Source organism: Corylus avellana, chromosome 5, assembly GCF_965113065.1.
Source record: "Corylus avellana chromosome 5, dhCorAvel1.hap1.2, whole genome shotgun sequence".
Lineage (NCBI taxonomy): Eukaryota > Viridiplantae > Streptophyta > Magnoliopsida > Fagales > Betulaceae > Corylus > Corylus avellana.
Window position 1 is genome coordinate 10,580,555 of NC_142494.1, and position 18,984 is coordinate 10,599,538.

Genomic DNA, 18,984 nt, shown 5'->3' on the forward strand with positions numbered 1-18,984 from the left:
GATCACTTAACTAGGAAATTTGAGTCTTGTTACTTACTTTTGGCAACATGAGATGCTTCTTGTTCAATTTGATTTACCATGAGCACACTGGCACATGCTTGAGAGGCATGACATTTGAGACCAATTATCGGATGAATAACCTTGGTATACATAAAAAAAAAAAAAAAAAAAAAAAAAAAAAAAAAAAAAAAAAAAAAATTGATCAAGTTTGAGTTTTTCACTGAGTAACTAGACTTCTTGCCTCATTAAGCATTGATTGTTTGCATTAAAAAGTGAGAAGTTTGATTTGGTTGATAACATGGCTAGCTTAGTTTCGTAGCCTTTTTGACTGGAGTTAGTAAGTCCTTAGGGGTGTCTTTACACCTAATTCTCTAAAACTATTTGGTTTTGGAGTCATTGGCTTAACACTCGATACATGGGTTAATTAGAAAGCTTAAGGGAGCTAAGCATTGCACGGCCTTTTGAAAAAAGAAAGAAGGAAAAAAGAAGAAAAAAAAAATGTATGCCTTGGTTGTTTCATCTGATAAGAAGTCCAATATATTTTGAGATATTGATTCATTTATATTAGAATTATTTTGAAGCCTCATAATTATGTGTTAGTTCACTTTGCACTAATTGAAACTTGTTGTATCTCAAAAAATGCCATTTGTAAGTGACTAGACTTGTGATTTCTTGAAATTTTGAAGATGAAGTTTATCTTTTTAAACTTGACAATGAATGAAAACCATTTTTTCTGTGATGCTTCATTCGTTTAAATAATAGCTAACAATGTTTGTGGGTATCATTCATGTTAAACCCTCATGAGATTTTACTCATCCTCTAGGGATGTTTAGGGGTTTAAAAGGCTTGTTGCATACGTTAAATGCAATCGTATATCGCACGAAAGTAGGATTTAGTTAGTTGTTTTTCATTTTATTTCTTGTTTTGCATTGCTAAGGGACTAGCAATATATAAGTTTGGGGGTGTGATAAGCGTCGAATGTTGCACATTCAAGCCCCTTAACTTGCATAAGTTAATTCTTTAGTATTGTTATTTGTTTAATTTTGTGTTGTTTTATTGTTTTCAGATTTTAAATAAAGATGCAATAAATTCTATTGATTTTGGACTTAAAGCACATTTTGAGAAGACTTAGATGATGTGGTTAAGCTTAACGCCTTAGGCTGTAATGCCATGGAAATTAATTAACTGGTAATTAATTTCACGGTTAGTCTTCCAACCTTATTTCACTTCGAACAAGACTCAAGGACCTCTACTCCTCAAAAGAGAGGATACTAAACAACAGAAACAAAAAGATTCTATAAACATAATCGTTACAACCAGAGCATCTACCAAAGATCATCAAGCAGTTAAAATCACACTATACAAGTTATCATCTTTACAAGGGATTCATGCTATACCTCAATATGCAAGAACGCATAAAAGCCCTAAGTCTACAACATAACCGAAACGCACTAGTTACCTTGAGTACCTGCCTAGGCTTGCAATAAGTCTTCAAGCATCTCCCGAATCGAAATCTCCAAGGTAATCGGATGCTTCGCAGTATCTATTTTCTACTAAACTATTTATAACCGCATAGTTGTACATATGGAGAAAAAAAGGGAAATAATACAAGGGTAAGTCCGAAGACTTATTGAGTATAAATGCACATGACGTACCCGTCATTAAATAGTGAACTTAGTTGTTTATAAAGCACATGCAACATTATGACTGTTTATTATAGATGTGATATAGATATAATATATGCTTATAATCATAAGTAACAGTAATAGTTCAACCGTATGGTCTACTAGAGATATTACCATTTTTCAGCAGGGTTGGCATTGTCCCAAGGGACCTGTAATACAACATCGGTGCCCCAGATATTGTACACTACCGTACATAACATTAGTGGCATGACTGAGTCCGACCTCGGGTGGTCCACACCACTAATGATGATGTTCGTCCTATAGTGACCATCAATTAGGGAATGGCTACGCCTTAGTCATGAAATCATTGGATCCAAAGCCCCCCCCACACACATTTGACTATAAAGTTAACCTGAATAGTAAGCTCATGACCGTTATCCAGCACGTACTAGTGTACCATGTCACACGATGCAATTAATCTTATCAGTCTTTTACATGTATAGTTTTACAAGCCTCATTATTATCTTATTAATCAAAATACGTTTTTGCAAAAGAGAGTTTACAGTAGTTCTAAAATGTATCATGAGAGTTGTAAAATATACATTTGATATATATATATATAAAATAGATGTGCAATGCGGGAAAAGTAACAACAAGCATCCATGTGAGTTTGTACTCACCCGGGTTGTAAGGCTTCTCCATAAAATTTCCTTGAGGCTCTATAACCTCAAATACTGAGAAAAAACTTATCATTAGTTCTAAATCCAACTAAAATGAACCTAGAACATGAAAATAGAGGTTATCAGACGACTGGCCAAACTGGCGTTCCGTGGAACGCTTCTGACTGTACGTCCAGGCTTGTGGCCATACGTCCACCTAGAAGGCTTGTAGGTCCGGTCTCGTGGCCGTACGTCCGCCCATAAGGTTCAGGTAGAACCTCATTTGGTTCAACTGTCCTCGTATCCTCCCAAACTGGTTCTAAAGCTACCAAAAGGATTCCTAGGACTTTCTATCTCAAAAGAAGGTCTCCATGCAAGAGGAAATAACCCCAACAAAAATTAAACGCTAACCAATGCTTAAACCAACCAATGTTTAAACCAAGATTAAGAGCAACAACATAACTAAAAATTATAAACTACCAACTAAGCTAACTATGGAAAAACACTTAAACAATATAACGACTTAGGAACAAGCTAAGCTCAAAAGATTACCTCATTGAAGCCAAAAAACCTCCAAGAATCACCTCTCATTCTCCAAGAACTCACAAAACTCACAAGAGGATTTTCGCAGAGCCTGGAGCGTAAATGGGCGTGTGAAACATTGAGGGTATGGGGTATTTATAGCAAAGAGCGTTACCAACTACTCTGAAAAGTAGTGGACGTCGAGTACTATTGGAGCATACGTCCAGTACTATTTACATAGCGATGCAAAGGCTGTAGCGTACATCCAGATATTATGAGGGTATTCCAAAAGTAGCATACGTCCGTATAGTTCTCATGCGTACGTCCGTGTACTATTAGCAGAGTACGGTGTACTATTGTCAGCGTACGTTCGATGGTCCCCATGCATACGTCCTCTACTACAGACAAGAGCGTACGCCCGACAATCTTAGCGTACGTTCGGTCCGAAAGTCCAAAACTCAAAATGCCCGTTTAGCTGTTCCTAGTGACCCAAAGTCTAAATTAACCATTTAATTAAGCTACCTAAGTTTAGTTAATTATTTGGGTCACTACATAGGCGGTTATCGATTTTTAATAACAGCTTACCAAAGTGGTTATACAATTAACGGAGCAATTATAACTGTCTCGCTTGAACACCCCTACGTAAAATTGTATGGACAATATGGACAAGCAGACATAAAGATATTTTGAGAATAATAAGATTCTTACATAACGCCTAAAAGTGATCCAAAAGATAAAAATTTCATATTCTAAAAAATCCTATCATATTCATAATCATTACCAACATATTCATAAAAATCTAAATTTTTAAATATCATAGTCTTGCAAATATAGATGGCCAAGAGTGTCAAATTCCCCAAACTAAAAGCCACTTAGCTTCCAGGCTTCAAGCGAGTTCAGATCACTCGAGGATTCACTAAAAATTTTCAAAAAATATTGATGGGGTGATTAAAAAATTAAAAATTTAAAGTTTGAAAGGAAGGGAAGTGTGTATGATTGAGGTGGTGTTTGGTAAATGGGTTGGCCTAGACATTGTAGTTGATGTAGATTGATGTGAAAAAAAATAAGAATATTTGGTATAAAAAAAATGAAAAAGTGGTATAGAAAAGTGAAATTTTTTGTTTTGTAGTGATTTTTTTATTTGAATAATAATAAAATGTGAATGATTTGATATAAAAAGTGAAAAAATTAAAATGTTTTAATGTTAATTTTTTTAGGAAGTGGTGATAAATAGTGTATAGGCCAACTACAACCCTTTTACCAAACAAGGCCGATAGTTTGACCTCTCTCTCTCTCTCTCTCTATATATATATATATATATATATATATATATATATATATATTTTCTAGGTCTCGATTAACTCTTCCGGTTCCAAAATGGACGAGATGGCTGCCTACTACCCAGCACCCCACTACCCCTACTACCAACAGCCTCCACAGGCTGCTCCTCCGCAGCTCGGGGTGCCTCCGCCACTTCATCATACTGAGGCGGTGCCACAGCCACACCACCACCACCTGCCTCAGCCATACCTACCCCACCCGCAGCCCCCGTTCGGTTCCTACGCGCCTCCTCTGGTCCTTCAGGGTCTGCCAGACGAAGTCCGAACCCTATTCGTTGCTGGCCTCCCTGAGGACGTGAAGGCCCGCGAAATCTACAATATGTTCCGGGAATTCCCGGGTTACGAGTCTTCCCATCTTCGGACCCCGACCCAAACGTCTCAGGTATTTGATTTTGCTGCACTTCGTTTCTTGTCCTGTGTGCACTAATTTTTGGGCAGGTGGGTTGTGTGAATTTTTGGTAATTTAAAATGGGTAGTCCGAGTTTAGGGTATTACATGAATGGAGCTCTTTGGCGTCAAGCTTGGCATGTGCATTTTTGGGGCTTATTTGCTAAGGAAGTGAACGAAGTTGAGGATTTTGGGGCTTTGCAGGCCTAGAGGGCATGCAGGCGTCTAATTAGAGTTAATATGACATTGTAAGAGAGCTGATACTGTAGCTGAGTTTTATGGAGGTGGAGTGGAGGGAGCTTTCAACAAGTTTTGAATTTTTGATTACTATTACTTATGAAAAAGAAAAAAAAAAAGGGTTGAAGTTTTGTTAGCTATTACAATTCTCACTCTATTTACTGCAATTTAGGACGAAGATAAAGATGTCGTTTTCTTATTATAGTGTTGTATGAATAATGATCATGAGAAACTTTACTTTTGTTTTGTTGATACAAGCTACATGTAATAAACTTGAGTGTTTGCTTCTTTGTTAGCTTGTGAAGCTCAGTCTGTCAATTCTTCACTCTAAGCAAGTGAAATTAAGGTTAATGGTTCGCTTGGGGGAGAGGAAATGTGGGGGAATGGTGGATTGTTTGGAAGACTTAAAGAATAAGGGGTGGTTTGTTCCATTCCATTCCCACTTTGTGATTTTGGGCAGAACGCCTCATTCACCTCATTTAGGGTAACAAGATGCATGATGCAGGACAGCAGGAGCAGCTAATTAAGAAAAAAAGGTGGCTGTGGGTTACTGTTCACAGTACTGTATTTAGACATTTTTCACACTAACTAGGGCGAGTGCTGCAGCAGTATTTCATTTTGGGGTTTTTTTTTTTTTTTTTTTTTTTTTTTTTTTTTTTTATGTCTTTTTCGGTCCTTTCATTTAGGTTATTTTGCATGATCGAGATTTTATTATTTTCAAATGGCTATGATATAATTTTAATTAGGGTTTCTGCAGTATAAGGGTGTGTTTGGGATTGCGATTTCGCAAGAATAATCTGCGTTCTTAAAAGATATCACAAAATGTAAGACGTTTGGCATTGCGATTTAAAAAGCACTTGATCTAAAATAGGAAAAAAATATGTGATTTTTATAGGTAGGCTACAGGGTGCTTATTTGAAAAGGCGCGAATTTAAACCAAAATCACAATTTCGCATAACAAATATTTGATAAAAAAAGTATTTTTTAACATGTTTTACTAAATGCCTTTGTGATTTCGAAAACGTAATTTTTTAAATCGCACTTATTGAAACCGTAATCTTGCGATTGCTTTTTGGTGATGTTTAGGTGTAGCTCTTTGATAAAATAATTTGTAGTTGTCATCCTCCTGGACTATATTTTTTGCATTTATCTATTCGTGATATGGCTTACTCATTAGTCTCTTAAAATCATGCATATTTGTTTCTTAAATTTATTTGGTCTCTTTATCTGCTGTGCTCTAATATTGTCTTGGGTTGGTGACAGCCATTCGCATTTGCTGTGTTCTCTGATCAGCAGTCGGCAATCGTGGCTTTGCATGCACTGAATGTAAGGATATCACACCATATATATTTCTCCATTTAGTAGTTGGAAAATGTATGCTAAGTAACTTGTTCAATTATAGCACTGATTGATACCTTTGTAAGGTAGCGTAATGTTCTCAGTCGTATGTGATGGTCACATATGCATGTCGAAAAGTTATGTAGTGTGTAATTTATATTCCATTCAAGTTATGTAGTCGTATGTGACGGTCACAAATGCATGTCGAAAAGTTATGTAGTGTGTAATTTATATTCCATTCAAGTTAAGAAACACTCAGAGCCCTATGTAGATGTTCGAATCATTAAGCAGGTTAATAGGGTTGAATTTTGCAACAAAAAGCTTCTATAACTCTAAATAGCTGGATATGACTTTTGATGAGTTAAAATTGGTATAGTATAATCAATCAGTAAGTGCACTGTTTTAATATGTAAATTTATTAATTAGGGAGAGCAAGTTAGTGATATCATATTGATGTTGGATGGTCATATTCATGTCTGATGTAACACAATAAAAGCAAGTAGGCAATGTCTTATTAGCAACTTTGGATCAAGGCCAAGTCTAAAGGCAGTTTGCTGATGGAGAGCTTTATCGTATGGAGATCTGGCCTATGGGGGCAATCGTCATATATGTTATTCCATATGTACTCTTTTATAGGCTTCTTGATCTATGTTTCATCTGCAATTTCCTTATGTTGTCTTGATTTTTGCTCATTATCTGGTATAGATTGATGGATCAATTGTACACATTTCAAATTTCTTTGTACTTTTGATGAGTTTGTTACTGTAGGACATAAAGATTGGTGTGGCGGCAAAGCATTATGGTGCTCTAGTGCTGTAGTGTGTTGGATACGATAACATTGACAGTTTTTTATTCTGAATCTTGCTTGCAGGGGATGGTGTTTGATCTTGAGAAGGGGTCAACCCTATATATTGATCTAGCAAAATCTAATTCTAGATCCAAGCGCACAAGAACAGGTCTATTGCTCATTTGATTTTTTTCTCTTTAAGATTGTCTTCATTTTTATTCTATAGTGTACTGTTTTGAAACTGAAATATGTGGATTTGTTGGTTATTACAATCAGATGATGAAAGATTTGGTTCAGATAAAAAAGCTAGAGGATCTACGTTTTCAAGGGGCACTCCTGAATCTGGTAAGATTGACTAAAATTGCTTAGAGATTGTGGAATGCTCCGTAGAGAGCTCCTTGTTTGTAAATTCTTTTCCCAGTTTTCTGGCATACTTTGTGCCATTCTCTCTCTTTCTCTCTCTCTGAGCACACAATCAAACTGCTTCATTAGCTGTGATGCTTTTTTTGTTTTGACATTACTTGGAGTACAAGTTATTTACTTGATCACATGAAGGACACGTACTTCTAAAAGCTCACATTGCACATGTTTTGCACGCTTGGGCACTAGCAGGTCTTGGCAGCATTCACATGCCTGGAATGGGTAATTCTGCTTACAACACGATTGGTTATCCATCTGCACAAAGGTCATCTGCACTGCTTAAGCACAACTTTATTATGTTGAAGTGATTACTGTAACTCAATAATAAGCATATCTTTAGTTGGACATAATTACTTCTAGCCAAAAGGTTGAGGGCCGAGTGAAATTGCTTGCTAAATGCCCGGTTCCCTGAAGTTGGAGTATATAGAATCTCCCTTTTCTCTTTCCTTTTTTGTTTTCCTCAAGTTATCATTTATATTTATTTGCTGAACTGATCTGATTATTTATTTATTTTTGTTATCCAGTCCTGGAAATTTTGATGCCAGAGCCATAAATGAGACAGCAGCTGCAAATTTGGTAAGGTTACTTTTCAACACACTTCATATTTAAGTGAACGTCAGCTTTACAACTAGCTTAGACTCTTTTTTTACTTCTGAAGACATAATAATAGCTGATGTTTAATCTCTAATGTTAAGTACCAATATCTTTCTTTCATTTTGAAAAACATGGTTCACTTCTTTATTTCTGGAATTTACATTTGATCTTTTTCTTCCTTGAAATATTTACGTCTTTGGGATCTGAACAAAAATAGCTTTTGACGGAAACCTGCATTAATATGTACAAGACTATAGAGATGCATTAAAGTGACCCTTCATGGAGACAATTTCTACGGGTGATTATAGAAACAAAATAAGAAAAATGTTCATGAAGCATAAAAAGGGATTTCTCACATTTATCAATGATTTCAAGTCATTTATAGATATGATGCCTGAAATATGCTTCTAGAAATTACTCCATGTACACCAAAAGTTAATCTTGAAGTTTAGTAGGCATCCTGAGTACATGTTTTACAGGATTTGCAATGTAGTATTGCTATGCAATGGATTCACAATGCTACTTTAAACAAGACTTATCTATAGGGTCATTCCATGTCTTATGTGACCCTCACCTCTGGATACCTGGTTTCATTTTAAATTCAATGGCATATGATATGCGCTTGAACTATTCTCTAACTGTTAAAGTTCTGGTGATATTTCTTACAACAGAATAATCCTTCTGCGCCTAATGTTCCACAAAATGTTACCCCATGTCCAACACTTTTTGTGGCTAATTTGGGGCCAACTTGTACAGAGCAAGAGCTAATTCAAGTATTTTCAAGGTTAGTAGCTGATTACATTGTCATGAATATTTTCTATTTTTAGAGTATGTAGAACTTGGGTGTAATTTTTGTATTTTTGGTTGATTGTTTCCATCAGATGTCCAGGGTATCTAAAATTGAAGATGCAGAACACATATGGGGCTCCTGTTGCCTTCGTTGACTTTCAGGTACTTTTGTTTTCTGTCTTTTGTGGTGTTGATTATGATTTTGAAGGAAACTATAGCTGATTTTCTTCCATGAAAGCTGGCCTAGTATCTGGACATTCTTCTTCTGTTTTTTCCACCTTACATGATATATTTTCTGTAATGCACACTAAGAGCATATTTGGGATTGAGTTAGAAAATAGAGTTTTTGTCTATAGAAAAAGCCTGAAATAGCTTTTTTGAAGAAAAACCTCATTTTCAAGCTATCCCCGCAACACAGTTTTAGGCATTTTTAGAGCAAAAAAGTGCTTCTTAAGTTTTTTACCAAACCGACATATTTTTGCTTGAAGGAGCTTTTTAAGTACTAAAAGCACTTTTAAGGCTCTTAAACACAATCTCAAACAGATTTTAAGGAAATATGATCGAGTCAACAAAAATAGCTGACTTTTTTTTTTTTTTTTTTTTTTTTTTAAATAAAAAAATGGGAAAGTTTGTTGTTTTGGATTCACTGTTGATGTATCTTCATTCCTTTTATTAAATGCAAGAAGAGGATAACAGGCACTCTCTCTCTCTCTCTCATATATATATATATATATATATATATATATATATAATAGCCTCTTGGAATGTGTAATAAAAGCCCTGTTAAGATACAAAGGTGAGAGAAGTTATGGATGAAAGAGAAAAGAAGAGAAAATTAAGGAGAATTAAGGGGAGAGAACGTTGAGATGAAAGAGAGAGTCAGAAAGTGGGTGATTGGAGTGGTCAAAATGCATTGTTTGATCAGGAGGTTGAAAGTAATAAGGCTCAGACAAGATATATCCCTGTTGGTTGCGTTGTTAGATCCTGGGAGGACTGCCAGATTTCCTGTTATCCACCCTTGGTTCACTTACTTTGCAGTAGTTTGATCTTGTTTTGGTTCACTACTAGTGAGTAATGCTATTTAGTACTCCTGTACAACTGCTATATAATTGAATGACATGGCAATCACTCTCCTGCTTTTGCGAGGTTTATAGAACAAGCAAAGTGCAGAAGCTAGAGCTAAAGCTGCCACGTCATTCAGTTATATAAGAGCTTACTAAATAGAATTACTCCACTGCTAGTGGGATGGTCACCTTTTCAACATGTTTGGTCAATTGTTGCTCCCCTGGCCAAATTTATATTCTAGATTTTCATTTTTGGCTGTTCCAAAATTATTGCCCATGTTCGAAAGTCAAAATGCAAAAACCATTCACCTTCCCATTATGCCCCTTTTATCTATCACAAGTAATCACAAGCATTCAGAATTTTGCCATCTTTCCTACAATTTCATCAGATGGGCAATTTTGGAAAGTAATTAAATGGAAAATGACAGATGTCATTTGAATGCTATTGCCTTAATGTGTGTTTAGTCAACCTAGACTAATACTTAATGAACTAGTGTTTGAATACTTTTGCTATCCTGACCTTTTGCTTGTATACCACATCTGAAGGATACCGCCTGTTCAACTGGAGCTTTGAATCATCTGCAAGGCACACTTCTGTACTCATCACTAGCAGGAGAGGGCATGCGGTTACAGTATCCTGTCTAACACATTCATTTTATTTATATATTTTTTTGTAAAATCTGGCCAAGGGTTTTTTCTTAACAAGAAATGCAGGTTTGCAAAATCTCGGATGGGAATGCGGAAGAAGTCAAAGTAAATTGCAGATTACAAGGAGAGATATATACATATGATGAACCATTTGGCTGTGCTATTGTCTTGACTGTATGCACATCTTACTGTAGCTTTTTGTCCCAGAAAATACGTTGTCTGAATATCAGTGTAGCTGTTGAACAGATCTTTATTCCTCTTCGTTGAATCAGATAATGTCTTTTCGGTAATGGATGCTTAAATGCATTCCAATGAAATCCTGTGTGACCCTCCTTTTTGTTCTTGCGTGTGGCATACGATACCATAAATTAGTGGAGCCAGGAGGATAGCAATATAAATGAAAGAAAATAAGAGCAAAATCAAAAACAAAAAACAATGCGTTACACAGCTGCCATAAAACAATCCGGCTGCTGGATAAAAGTAATAATGGAATTTGAAGCCTCACAAGTGACCAGATGGAAGAGATTTAGCAGCTAAAGTATATTATATAGTGTCTGAAGAAACTTCCAGAATCCAGTAGGTGATTTTATTATTCTCATGCGATGATATATTGATTATTGGCCAGTGTTAAAGAAGATTTCTAGATTAAAAAAAGAGTTCAGAAAGCCTGTTGACAAATACACTGCTATGTCAACTTATGCAGGAGAGGATGTTATCATGATACTCAAAGTGGCATCCTTCTTACTAAAAATCTATATATCTTTTCATTCTTGATCCAAGAATATTGATGCGAGATATCATGATACATTAGTCTTTGTTTCTTTACCATCAATTCCTTTGACAGCGATAATTTTTCAGAAGGAAGTGCTTTCCACCTGCAACCATATTGAGATATCAAATATCATGATATCAAAAGGAAGTGCGATAATTTTTCAGAATAAAGTACTTACCATATTGAAATATTAGATATCATGATACCATATTAATGTGAGATATCATGATTTGTTCCTGGCATAATTGAGATTTGGATATTTTTCATTGCAAAAGCTTCTTTATTAGAACTACTGCTTTCCGCTCGTCTTTCTTCATCATTCTTAGGAGTGTTAAAGCTTAGCTTTGCAAATTTTTCTCAATCATCGTTTTCTTGATGAGGAAAATCTTTTATCCATTTATGAACCCTATTATCTAAAAAATTGAGGTTTTTTCCTGAAGCTTGAAGGGATATCTAACTTGTCTCTTTATTTTTGATATAAGACAAGAGTCCTCTAGACAAGGGAAAGAGTTGCAATAACTTTTGAGTATAAATTTGGGATCACCAACTATCAAAATAATTCAGCTGGAGTTGGATTTCACACAAATTATAAGTAAGAAGGAAATCTCACCAAATGGTTTGTGAACAAAATATTTACATTACACTAAAGACTGAAGACCCAAAATCCAATCTTTCTATTACTAATATCCAATCACTCAAAAAAAAAAAAAAAAAAAAAAAAAAAGCCTCCTTACATGCATCCTTAAACTCTCCTTTAATAAGTGAGGCCAAACATGTAGTTTTAATAATATGTTAAATTATTAGTTATGTTTCAAAAACTTAAACTGATAAAAAAATTATAATTTAATTATTTAATTGATATCTTAACAAAAAATTATAAATTTAAGATCTTAATGCCACAGTAAAAGAGGTTTCTTTGACATATCATTTCATATGCAACATGAGCAGCTCTGGTTTTTCAACAAATTGTTTCCACTCATTGCAGAATCTTGCGACAGTTGCCCCATCCAAAACTCTATGATCTGCACCTATATTAATCTGAGAAGGAAAACACAAAGTCAGATTGGGTAAATTATATCATCTGTCAACACCAAAGGGTTAATTACATGTTAAGAACAAAGTAAATTAAGAATAATAACCAAACAACATATGTTTTAATCATCATAAATCATGAAACATTTCTAAATTAAGAATCTATTTCTTCCGCTTCAACAAAATGACTAAAGCATTGCGTTGAACGATGAGGGATGTATGCTGTGATTTATGATCATATCATCTGGGGGGAAAGTGTTAAGAGGGTTTTATTTTCAATAAGGTGTTCATTCTTATGGTATAATAATATTGGAGATATGAAACCAAGACAAATAAGTCCTTGCTTACAGTCATTATTGATGCAGGATACAAATTGCCATCATCTGCAAATTGTGGAACTTTCTGAATCCGGCCAATTGCAATAATGGACACTTCAGGCAAGTTGAGGAGGGGAGAACCAAATTTTCCGCCAATCGCTCCAATATTGCTTAATGTTATCGTCCCGCCACAAATATCCTCAGGGTTAAGCTTGTTACCCAATGCCGCTTGTTGTAACCTTGAAAGTTCCTTTGTTATCTAAAAATATAAACAATATTTGTTAGTAAAAAAGAACATTGGCAATACACACATCAAAAAGTAGACAAGAATGAAATCATGATGTGTTGAAGGGAATTCAACACTTGTATATACAGGACATCAACAACCAAAGGCACTGCATTTAGGCATTAAATTCGGACTATTTCTATAGTCTAAATTTCAAACTAATTACTTTCAAGCTTAATAGTTAACCACATGTTATTTTCCCTTATTACAATCTTATAGTCACAGCAATCTTTTGCCCAAGAAGCAGTAGCAGAGGAGTACATGATATGGCACAGAAGCAACTACCAAGCAATTTGTCTCTATGTGCTTTCACAATACTTGATGTAAGTCAAAAGCTTCAAATATTATTAAAATAGCTGTTTGCACATAAAATATATACTATTGGATGAAGGAAAATATCATAGTCCATTGCCTAAACTACTGAGCTTGAGATGGACAATTAACTTTCTTTTCTTGGTAAACTAAGCAAAAAAAAAATTGACAAGAAGTTTTGGAAGAATAATAAATTTCACATATCATGTGAACCGACAAAAATATAAAAATAAAGGTGGTTTGTGATTTCATATCATGTGAACAGACAAGAAGATAAAATTAAGAAGTTCCACAAAACTAACCTCCAAGATTGAAAGTGACTGAACATTCTTTATGTTTGGTACAACTAGACCAGATGGAGTAGCCATGGCAATTCCAATATTGTGCGAACCTATAGTAATACACAACTAGTATCAAACATTTAACAATGCTTATAAAATTATTTGCGGCCGGACACTGATTAACACATCTCAGAAAGCAATTAGTTGCAGGCCTATAAACCATCCACATCAACAAGCTTGTACACCGTTTGAAACTAAATCATTTCAATTTGTTTTGAAGCAATCGAGATGAGTCTAGCGATATTCACTATAAATGTAGTACTCTAATTAGCAAATCGCATTTGAAACACGGTTTCACATATTCTTATGTCTGTATCAGACACAAAGTTGGACACTTAAATAGTAGTAGTAAACCTTTATCTACTCCAAAAATGTAATAAAAGCTAGAGAATTATAATATGTCTTTACATTGGAGCCTAATTAACATTCCTGATTTATTTTACTCTAAAAATGCAGTTCATTCACGAAACATGCATATATACATGTTCAATGTCCTACATCCACAATTTTACGACAAAATGATATATAAGCACACGTACTAAAAAATGGCCTAGAATATGAAGTGAAGCAAGAATGTCATATACCCACTGCTTCAAAGAGAAAGTACTCATATGAGCACGTATGATACATGATATGATGCATATAGAAGTCAGGTTTTATCAACTTAATGTCATATCATATATCCACTTATCGTAAATGCAGAAGCAGTTAAAATAGCAAATTTACATACCTTTGAGGATGACCTCAAGTGACAAGTCATTGAAGCAACTATTCATAAAGGGATACTTGCTCAAGGCCATTGAAAGTGACTTAATCAGTAATGGAAGGAAAGTGTGCTTCACATCTGGATCAGAATTATTATCTTGGAAAGACGTTTTAAGCTTCGATAACGCATTGCAATTTATCTCGTCCACATAATGAAAATGTGGAACTTTTGCAGCCATGGACATTGATTTTACCATTGTTCGCTGGAAACCCCTGAAACAAAAAACATAAGTAACTTGCCTTTAACTGTAATTTTGTCACAGTTAGACTACTAAGAAAAATCTTTCAAATTAATTCATTACGTTGCACATAAATAAACTATACATTGCCAAATAACAAACTGGAAGGAGTTATGTGCACATCAATACTGCAACAGCATCAAATCTTCGTATTAGATTGGTCACCTTAATCTCACACTTGTATCAACTATTTTTAAATGAAGACCAATAAACCCCAGGCAATGTAATCCGATGTATGGCTAGATGCAAAAAACTGAGCAAGACAATGGCTGCACAAGCCATGGAGTCCTAGTTACTATTCACCAAGTCAAAACTATGATGAAAGTGAACGATAACACCTCTATAGTAATGAAACTCCCATACTGTCAGACTCATCATGGTTTTTTCAATGTCGCAAACTATATGGAAGAGAATCCTATTGGTTTTTCTTTTTCCTTTTCTTTTCTATTTTGTTTTGTTTTGTTTTGTTTTTTTGTTTTTTTAAAAAAAGTGTTAAAAGTTCATGCTTGTATCCAAGATTACCTCAGGGGAACTGTCTTATCTTCATACTCGTAGTCCCCTCTAACTTCAGATGACAAATGGGGTTGATCCTCTTCTCTGTCAACAAACTGCCTCCCCACATCAGCAATCAAGGAAGCAGAAGGATCTTTGATGATTCCTTTCTGGACAGCATATTTAAGCACGTCTTCTTTTAATACCCTCCCATCTTTACCGCTTCCCAGGACATCATTTATATCTACACCGTGTTGCATTGCAAGGTTCCGAACAGCAGGTGTAGATAGAACTCCGCCTATGTTGTTTTTCTTTAGCTCTGAGCCAAGTGACTTTGCATTTTCCAGACGATCATGAGTTAGAACAGGGTTTTCTGAAACATCATGAGTCAGGGTAGGAACCTGAGCTTCCTCAACAACAATTTTTAAAAGTGTTTCTCCAACCTGCAATATCAGGATAATAATAATAATAATAATAATTTTCTTTCAGTGTCAAATCAATGCAAAAGTGAAATTTAGTCTTGATTTTTAAGACTTGCTTCCTAGCAGCTCTATTTAACACGGTCTTTGATGGATACCAAATTAACTCCCCCATGCTGTCTCTCACGGCCACTTAGAAAACTGAAACTACATATCGAACCATCATAAGGTTGAGAATGAAAACATGGTCAGTTCACCAAAATGATATACTTGAATTCTCTCACCTTTACAATGTTGCCGGGAACATAGAGAATTTGAGCAACTTTTCCTTTGTAACGACTTGTTATTTCTATAGTTGCTTTGTCACTTTGAACTTCACAAATTGGTTGAAATTCATCAATTTGATCCCCCTGCCAGAGTAATCATATCAACAATTATTTGCACTGACTTAGTCAAAACAGAATCTAGGGTAGAATGGATAGGTATATACACAGATTAACAACCAGAAAGCAGGTGATATACAGCAGAGTTACGAATTTCATTATTCAGGCAAAAGAAGCCTTGAGTCCACACCTAAGAATAGCAAAATCAATGCTACAGTTTGAGCTAAAACCAATTAATGAATTCTGACAAAAAAGTTTATTTCTGCCTGTAATACATATTTGATAGACTGAAGAAAAATCTTCCAGCAAGGACAATAGAAAAAACTTAAACCAAACACAACCAAAGACTTCACATCTACAAGCATCCTGACACATACACGAAACCTAATGAGAATTCAGAAATAAGGGAAGAGGGTGCCGATAGTTTGGAACAAGGAAGAAGTGGAAGCCAGCAATTCACAAAACCAACCACGCCTTCAGCAAATGCATCTAAATCAACAAACAAATTATAAGACATAAACAGGCATCATTAGCATCATTCACTCACCTCTTGCACAAACCATTTAAGAAGTTCACATTCTGCAATACCTTCACCGGTTTGAGCTAATGGCACATCAACTATCCCACCCACCGAAAGATCCGCCAAAGCATTACTTGAAAACCAACATCTCTTCACAGTATATGGAATATTGAACTACAAAATTGATAAGGAAACATTAAGAAACCCAGAAAACACGATCTCGAATAACATGGTATTCATACACGCGTTTACATTATCATTGCGTCAAAGACACAACTCATATCAACATGATTGATGGATTAATTGAGGATCATTTGAAATACCCAATGCCCACCAAAAAAAAAAAAAACCAGTACACCCAGATCAACCATTGAAACAATAGACTTAGTCAGAACCCATTTGGGTGGCCAAATGCACCAAGCATAGGCCCTTAATATAGCAATTGAAATTCAAGGTGAAAAAATGACACCAGCTTGGCAAACTAGAATGCGTGTTTGCGTTCATGAAGCTATTCAATTACAATTGCATCCACTGCACAAAAGAGCACCAATAACTAAATGCAAGAACCAACAGTAATTGGCATCATTAACAAAATCAAACTCCATATACAGACTGAACAATGACCATTTGCTACGTTAATATTAACTAAACGGCGATGAACGAAACAAGAGCAAACATAAAAAAACCAACGAGCCTAGATAGTACGAGAAGAGCAGGCACACACAAATATTCGATTCTCAGCGGGCCGAAACGACGTCGAAGCGGATGTAGAGAAGGCAATCCGAGAGGCGAACCGTCGAAACGGAGGGTCGAGCTCCGACGAGGCAACCGGACCTGGGTTCAGAGCTTGAGAGGTGTACGGACACAGCCTACACCGGAGACAGGAGTTCCAAGACCTCCTGTTCAGAATCCTCCAACAGATCATCATTCTCCGGTGCCGGCACGAGAAAGCTGTACTTTTAGTTCCTTTGCTTATTTCTTAGAAATTTGTTAGAAAAACACGACCCTATATTTCATCACTTCACCGATCAACTTGAGTACGAGGAATTGAGGAGGTCTTGACTCTTGTCCCTTATCCCTAACTGGGAAATAAACATTTATGGGAAAATATTCTCATTAAGAGAAAATATTCTCATTTAGAGCGTTTCCCTGTCAAATTAGACCCTTAATTAGTGTTTGTTGTTAAAATTAATGAAAAAATAAATTATTTTTTTCTTTCTTTTTTTATATTATCAAATTGTCCTTTCTTGTAACGTTGAAATTCCTTAATGGATCACATGCGTTGGCGATTGCAATAAACAATTGAAACTTGAAAGGATCAAATTACTCAGAAAAAAGATACCAACAGACGCAATTGGGCTGAAAGCTCCATAGGTGAAATCACTGGTGGTTTTTTTCTTCACAAACCTTTGATTGAAGCAAAAACACAACCTTTGGAATAGCACCAAAAGACCTACGAAGGTGACGGCCAAAACCAAAGTACATCTATTATGTCCTTCGCCCTCTTAAGGTAACTAAAAATATTTTGCCTGTGTTGTGTTTTTGACACTGGACTTGGAAATCATTGGATTTGGGTTTTTTTGTAAATGTAATCACTGTTACTGACACATCAAGTCCATTCCTGATCAATTTGGAAACAATAATTTGAGAAAAGTTATGGGTCCGTAGCATTTCTCAACATGATTATCTGCAACAAAATACAATGTGTCTTGTCCTCGAAATTATTCCTCAATTGCTTTCAAAATGTACTACTTTTCTATAATGGCACAATAACAGAGACAATGCTCACAAGTTATCTCAAAATGCATGTTAATTCTAAAGTGCTCAATCTTCTTGACTATTTCCTATTAATCCAAGCTCACTGCATGGGCTGAGTTCCTTTGGTGATTTATATACTAAGTTGTGAACTTTCGTAATTATTTTTACACCTGTAAAATATCATGTTGTTTTATAATTTGGCATGTTTATTGCATGAGGTTAGATTAAAGTTGTGATAAGTGTCAAATATTGCATATTCAAGCGTTTTAACTCACATACGCTAATTCATTAGTTTTATTATGTTAGATGTTTTTGTGCAGTTTTTATGTTTTCTATGTTTTCATGTTCTTAAAGAAAAATGCAATTAATTCCATGAAATTCTGACTTATGCAATTTAACCATGGACATTTCTGTACTGTTTTGGCCATAACTCCCAACTCAGAAATTCGGATTAAGGCAAGGCGGAATGCTTTAGAAAGATAACTCAGAGAGACACAATTTGTTATTTCATGTTGAATACCAAAATCTGATGTATTGAGGGCCAAAACCGAGGTTGAAGTAAAGCTGAAAGAATAGATTCAGAGTTTGGTGGGCTCATGGATACATTTGTCACATGGGATTTAAAGCCTATGATATGCCGGGTGGACTCCTGAAATTGGACAGGAAATGAATTAACAAAGTTGAAGTGGACAGCTTTTCTCAAAGCCCATGACTTGTTTCATGTGAAGATGTCATGGGCTAGTGGAATGCTTATATTACTAAAAGAGGTGAAAGATGAATAGTTTGGAGAATCAAATAAAAAATCTTATTTCGATTCTTACTTATTACATAGACATGTAGACCTTATATATACACACTGTAGGTGTTAATTTACAGAGGAAGAAAATAAATGTCATTTACATTAAGATGCTATTTTCCAATTGTCTATAACTATATTT

General features: G+C 35.3%; 2 protein-coding genes across 3 annotated transcripts; one reads left to right on the forward strand and one right to left on the reverse strand.

The window, feature by feature from the left end:
- The first annotated feature begins 4,164 nt into the window (after window positions 1-4,164).
- Window positions 4,165-10,743, forward strand: LOC132180482 (RNA-binding (RRM/RBD/RNP motifs) family protein). Of its 2 annotated transcripts, none has more exons than XM_059593320.2 (10): window positions 4,165-4,528; window positions 6,034-6,096; window positions 6,980-7,064; window positions 7,172-7,240; window positions 7,505-7,580; window positions 7,840-7,891; window positions 8,581-8,693; window positions 8,791-8,860; window positions 10,309-10,394; window positions 10,477-10,743. In XM_059593320.2, exons 1-10 carry the CDS (start codon window positions 4,184-4,186, stop codon window positions 10,517-10,519), a joined length of 1,002 nt encoding a protein of 333 aa, XP_059449303.2. In that variant the 5' UTR covers window positions 4,165-4,183; the 3' UTR covers window positions 10,520-10,743. The 2 variants fall into 2 exon arrangements, with proteins under 2 accessions (XP_059449303.2, XP_059449304.2); XM_059593321.2 differs by having other exon boundaries at window positions 7,508-7,580.
- A 1,267-nt stretch (window positions 10,744-12,010) lies between these two features.
- BCE2 (2-oxoacid dehydrogenases acyltransferase family protein) lies at window positions 12,011-17,427 on the reverse strand. The gene is made up of 8 exons (XM_059593318.2): window positions 17,013-17,427; window positions 16,316-16,462; window positions 15,670-15,795; window positions 14,997-15,409; window positions 14,201-14,448; window positions 13,432-13,520; window positions 12,563-12,790; window positions 12,011-12,220 (listed from the first exon to the last, which is right to left on the reverse strand). Exons 1-8 carry the CDS (start codon window positions 17,214-17,216, stop codon window positions 12,107-12,109), a joined length of 1,569 nt encoding a protein of 522 aa, XP_059449301.2. The 5' UTR covers window positions 17,217-17,427; the 3' UTR covers window positions 12,011-12,106.
- Between the last annotated feature and the right edge of the window lie 1,557 nt (window positions 17,428-18,984).

Coding starts and splice junctions, on each gene's coding strand:
- LOC132180482 (XM_059593320.2), top strand. CDS start 4,184: ATGGACGAGATGGCTGCCTACTACCCAGCACCCCACTACCCCTACTAC. Junction 7,065..7,171: donor ATCCAAGCGCACAAGAACAG/GTCTATTGCTCA, acceptor TATTACAATCAG/ATGATGAAAGATTTGGTTCA. Junction 10,395..10,476: donor GGAGAGGGCATGCGGTTACA/GTATCCTGTCTA, acceptor CAAGAAATGCAG/GTTTGCAAAATCTCGGATGG.
- BCE2 (XM_059593318.2), bottom strand. CDS start 17,216: ATGATGATCTGTTGGAGGATTCTGAACAGGAGGTCTTGGAACTCCTGT. Junction 16,463..17,012: donor CCGCTGAGAATCGAATATTT/GTGTGTGCCTGC, acceptor TCAATTTTGTAG/TTCAATATTCCATATACTGT. Junction 15,410..15,669: donor TTCCCGGCAACATTGTAAAG/GTGAGAGAATTC, acceptor CTGATATTGCAG/GTTGGAGAAACACTTTTAAA.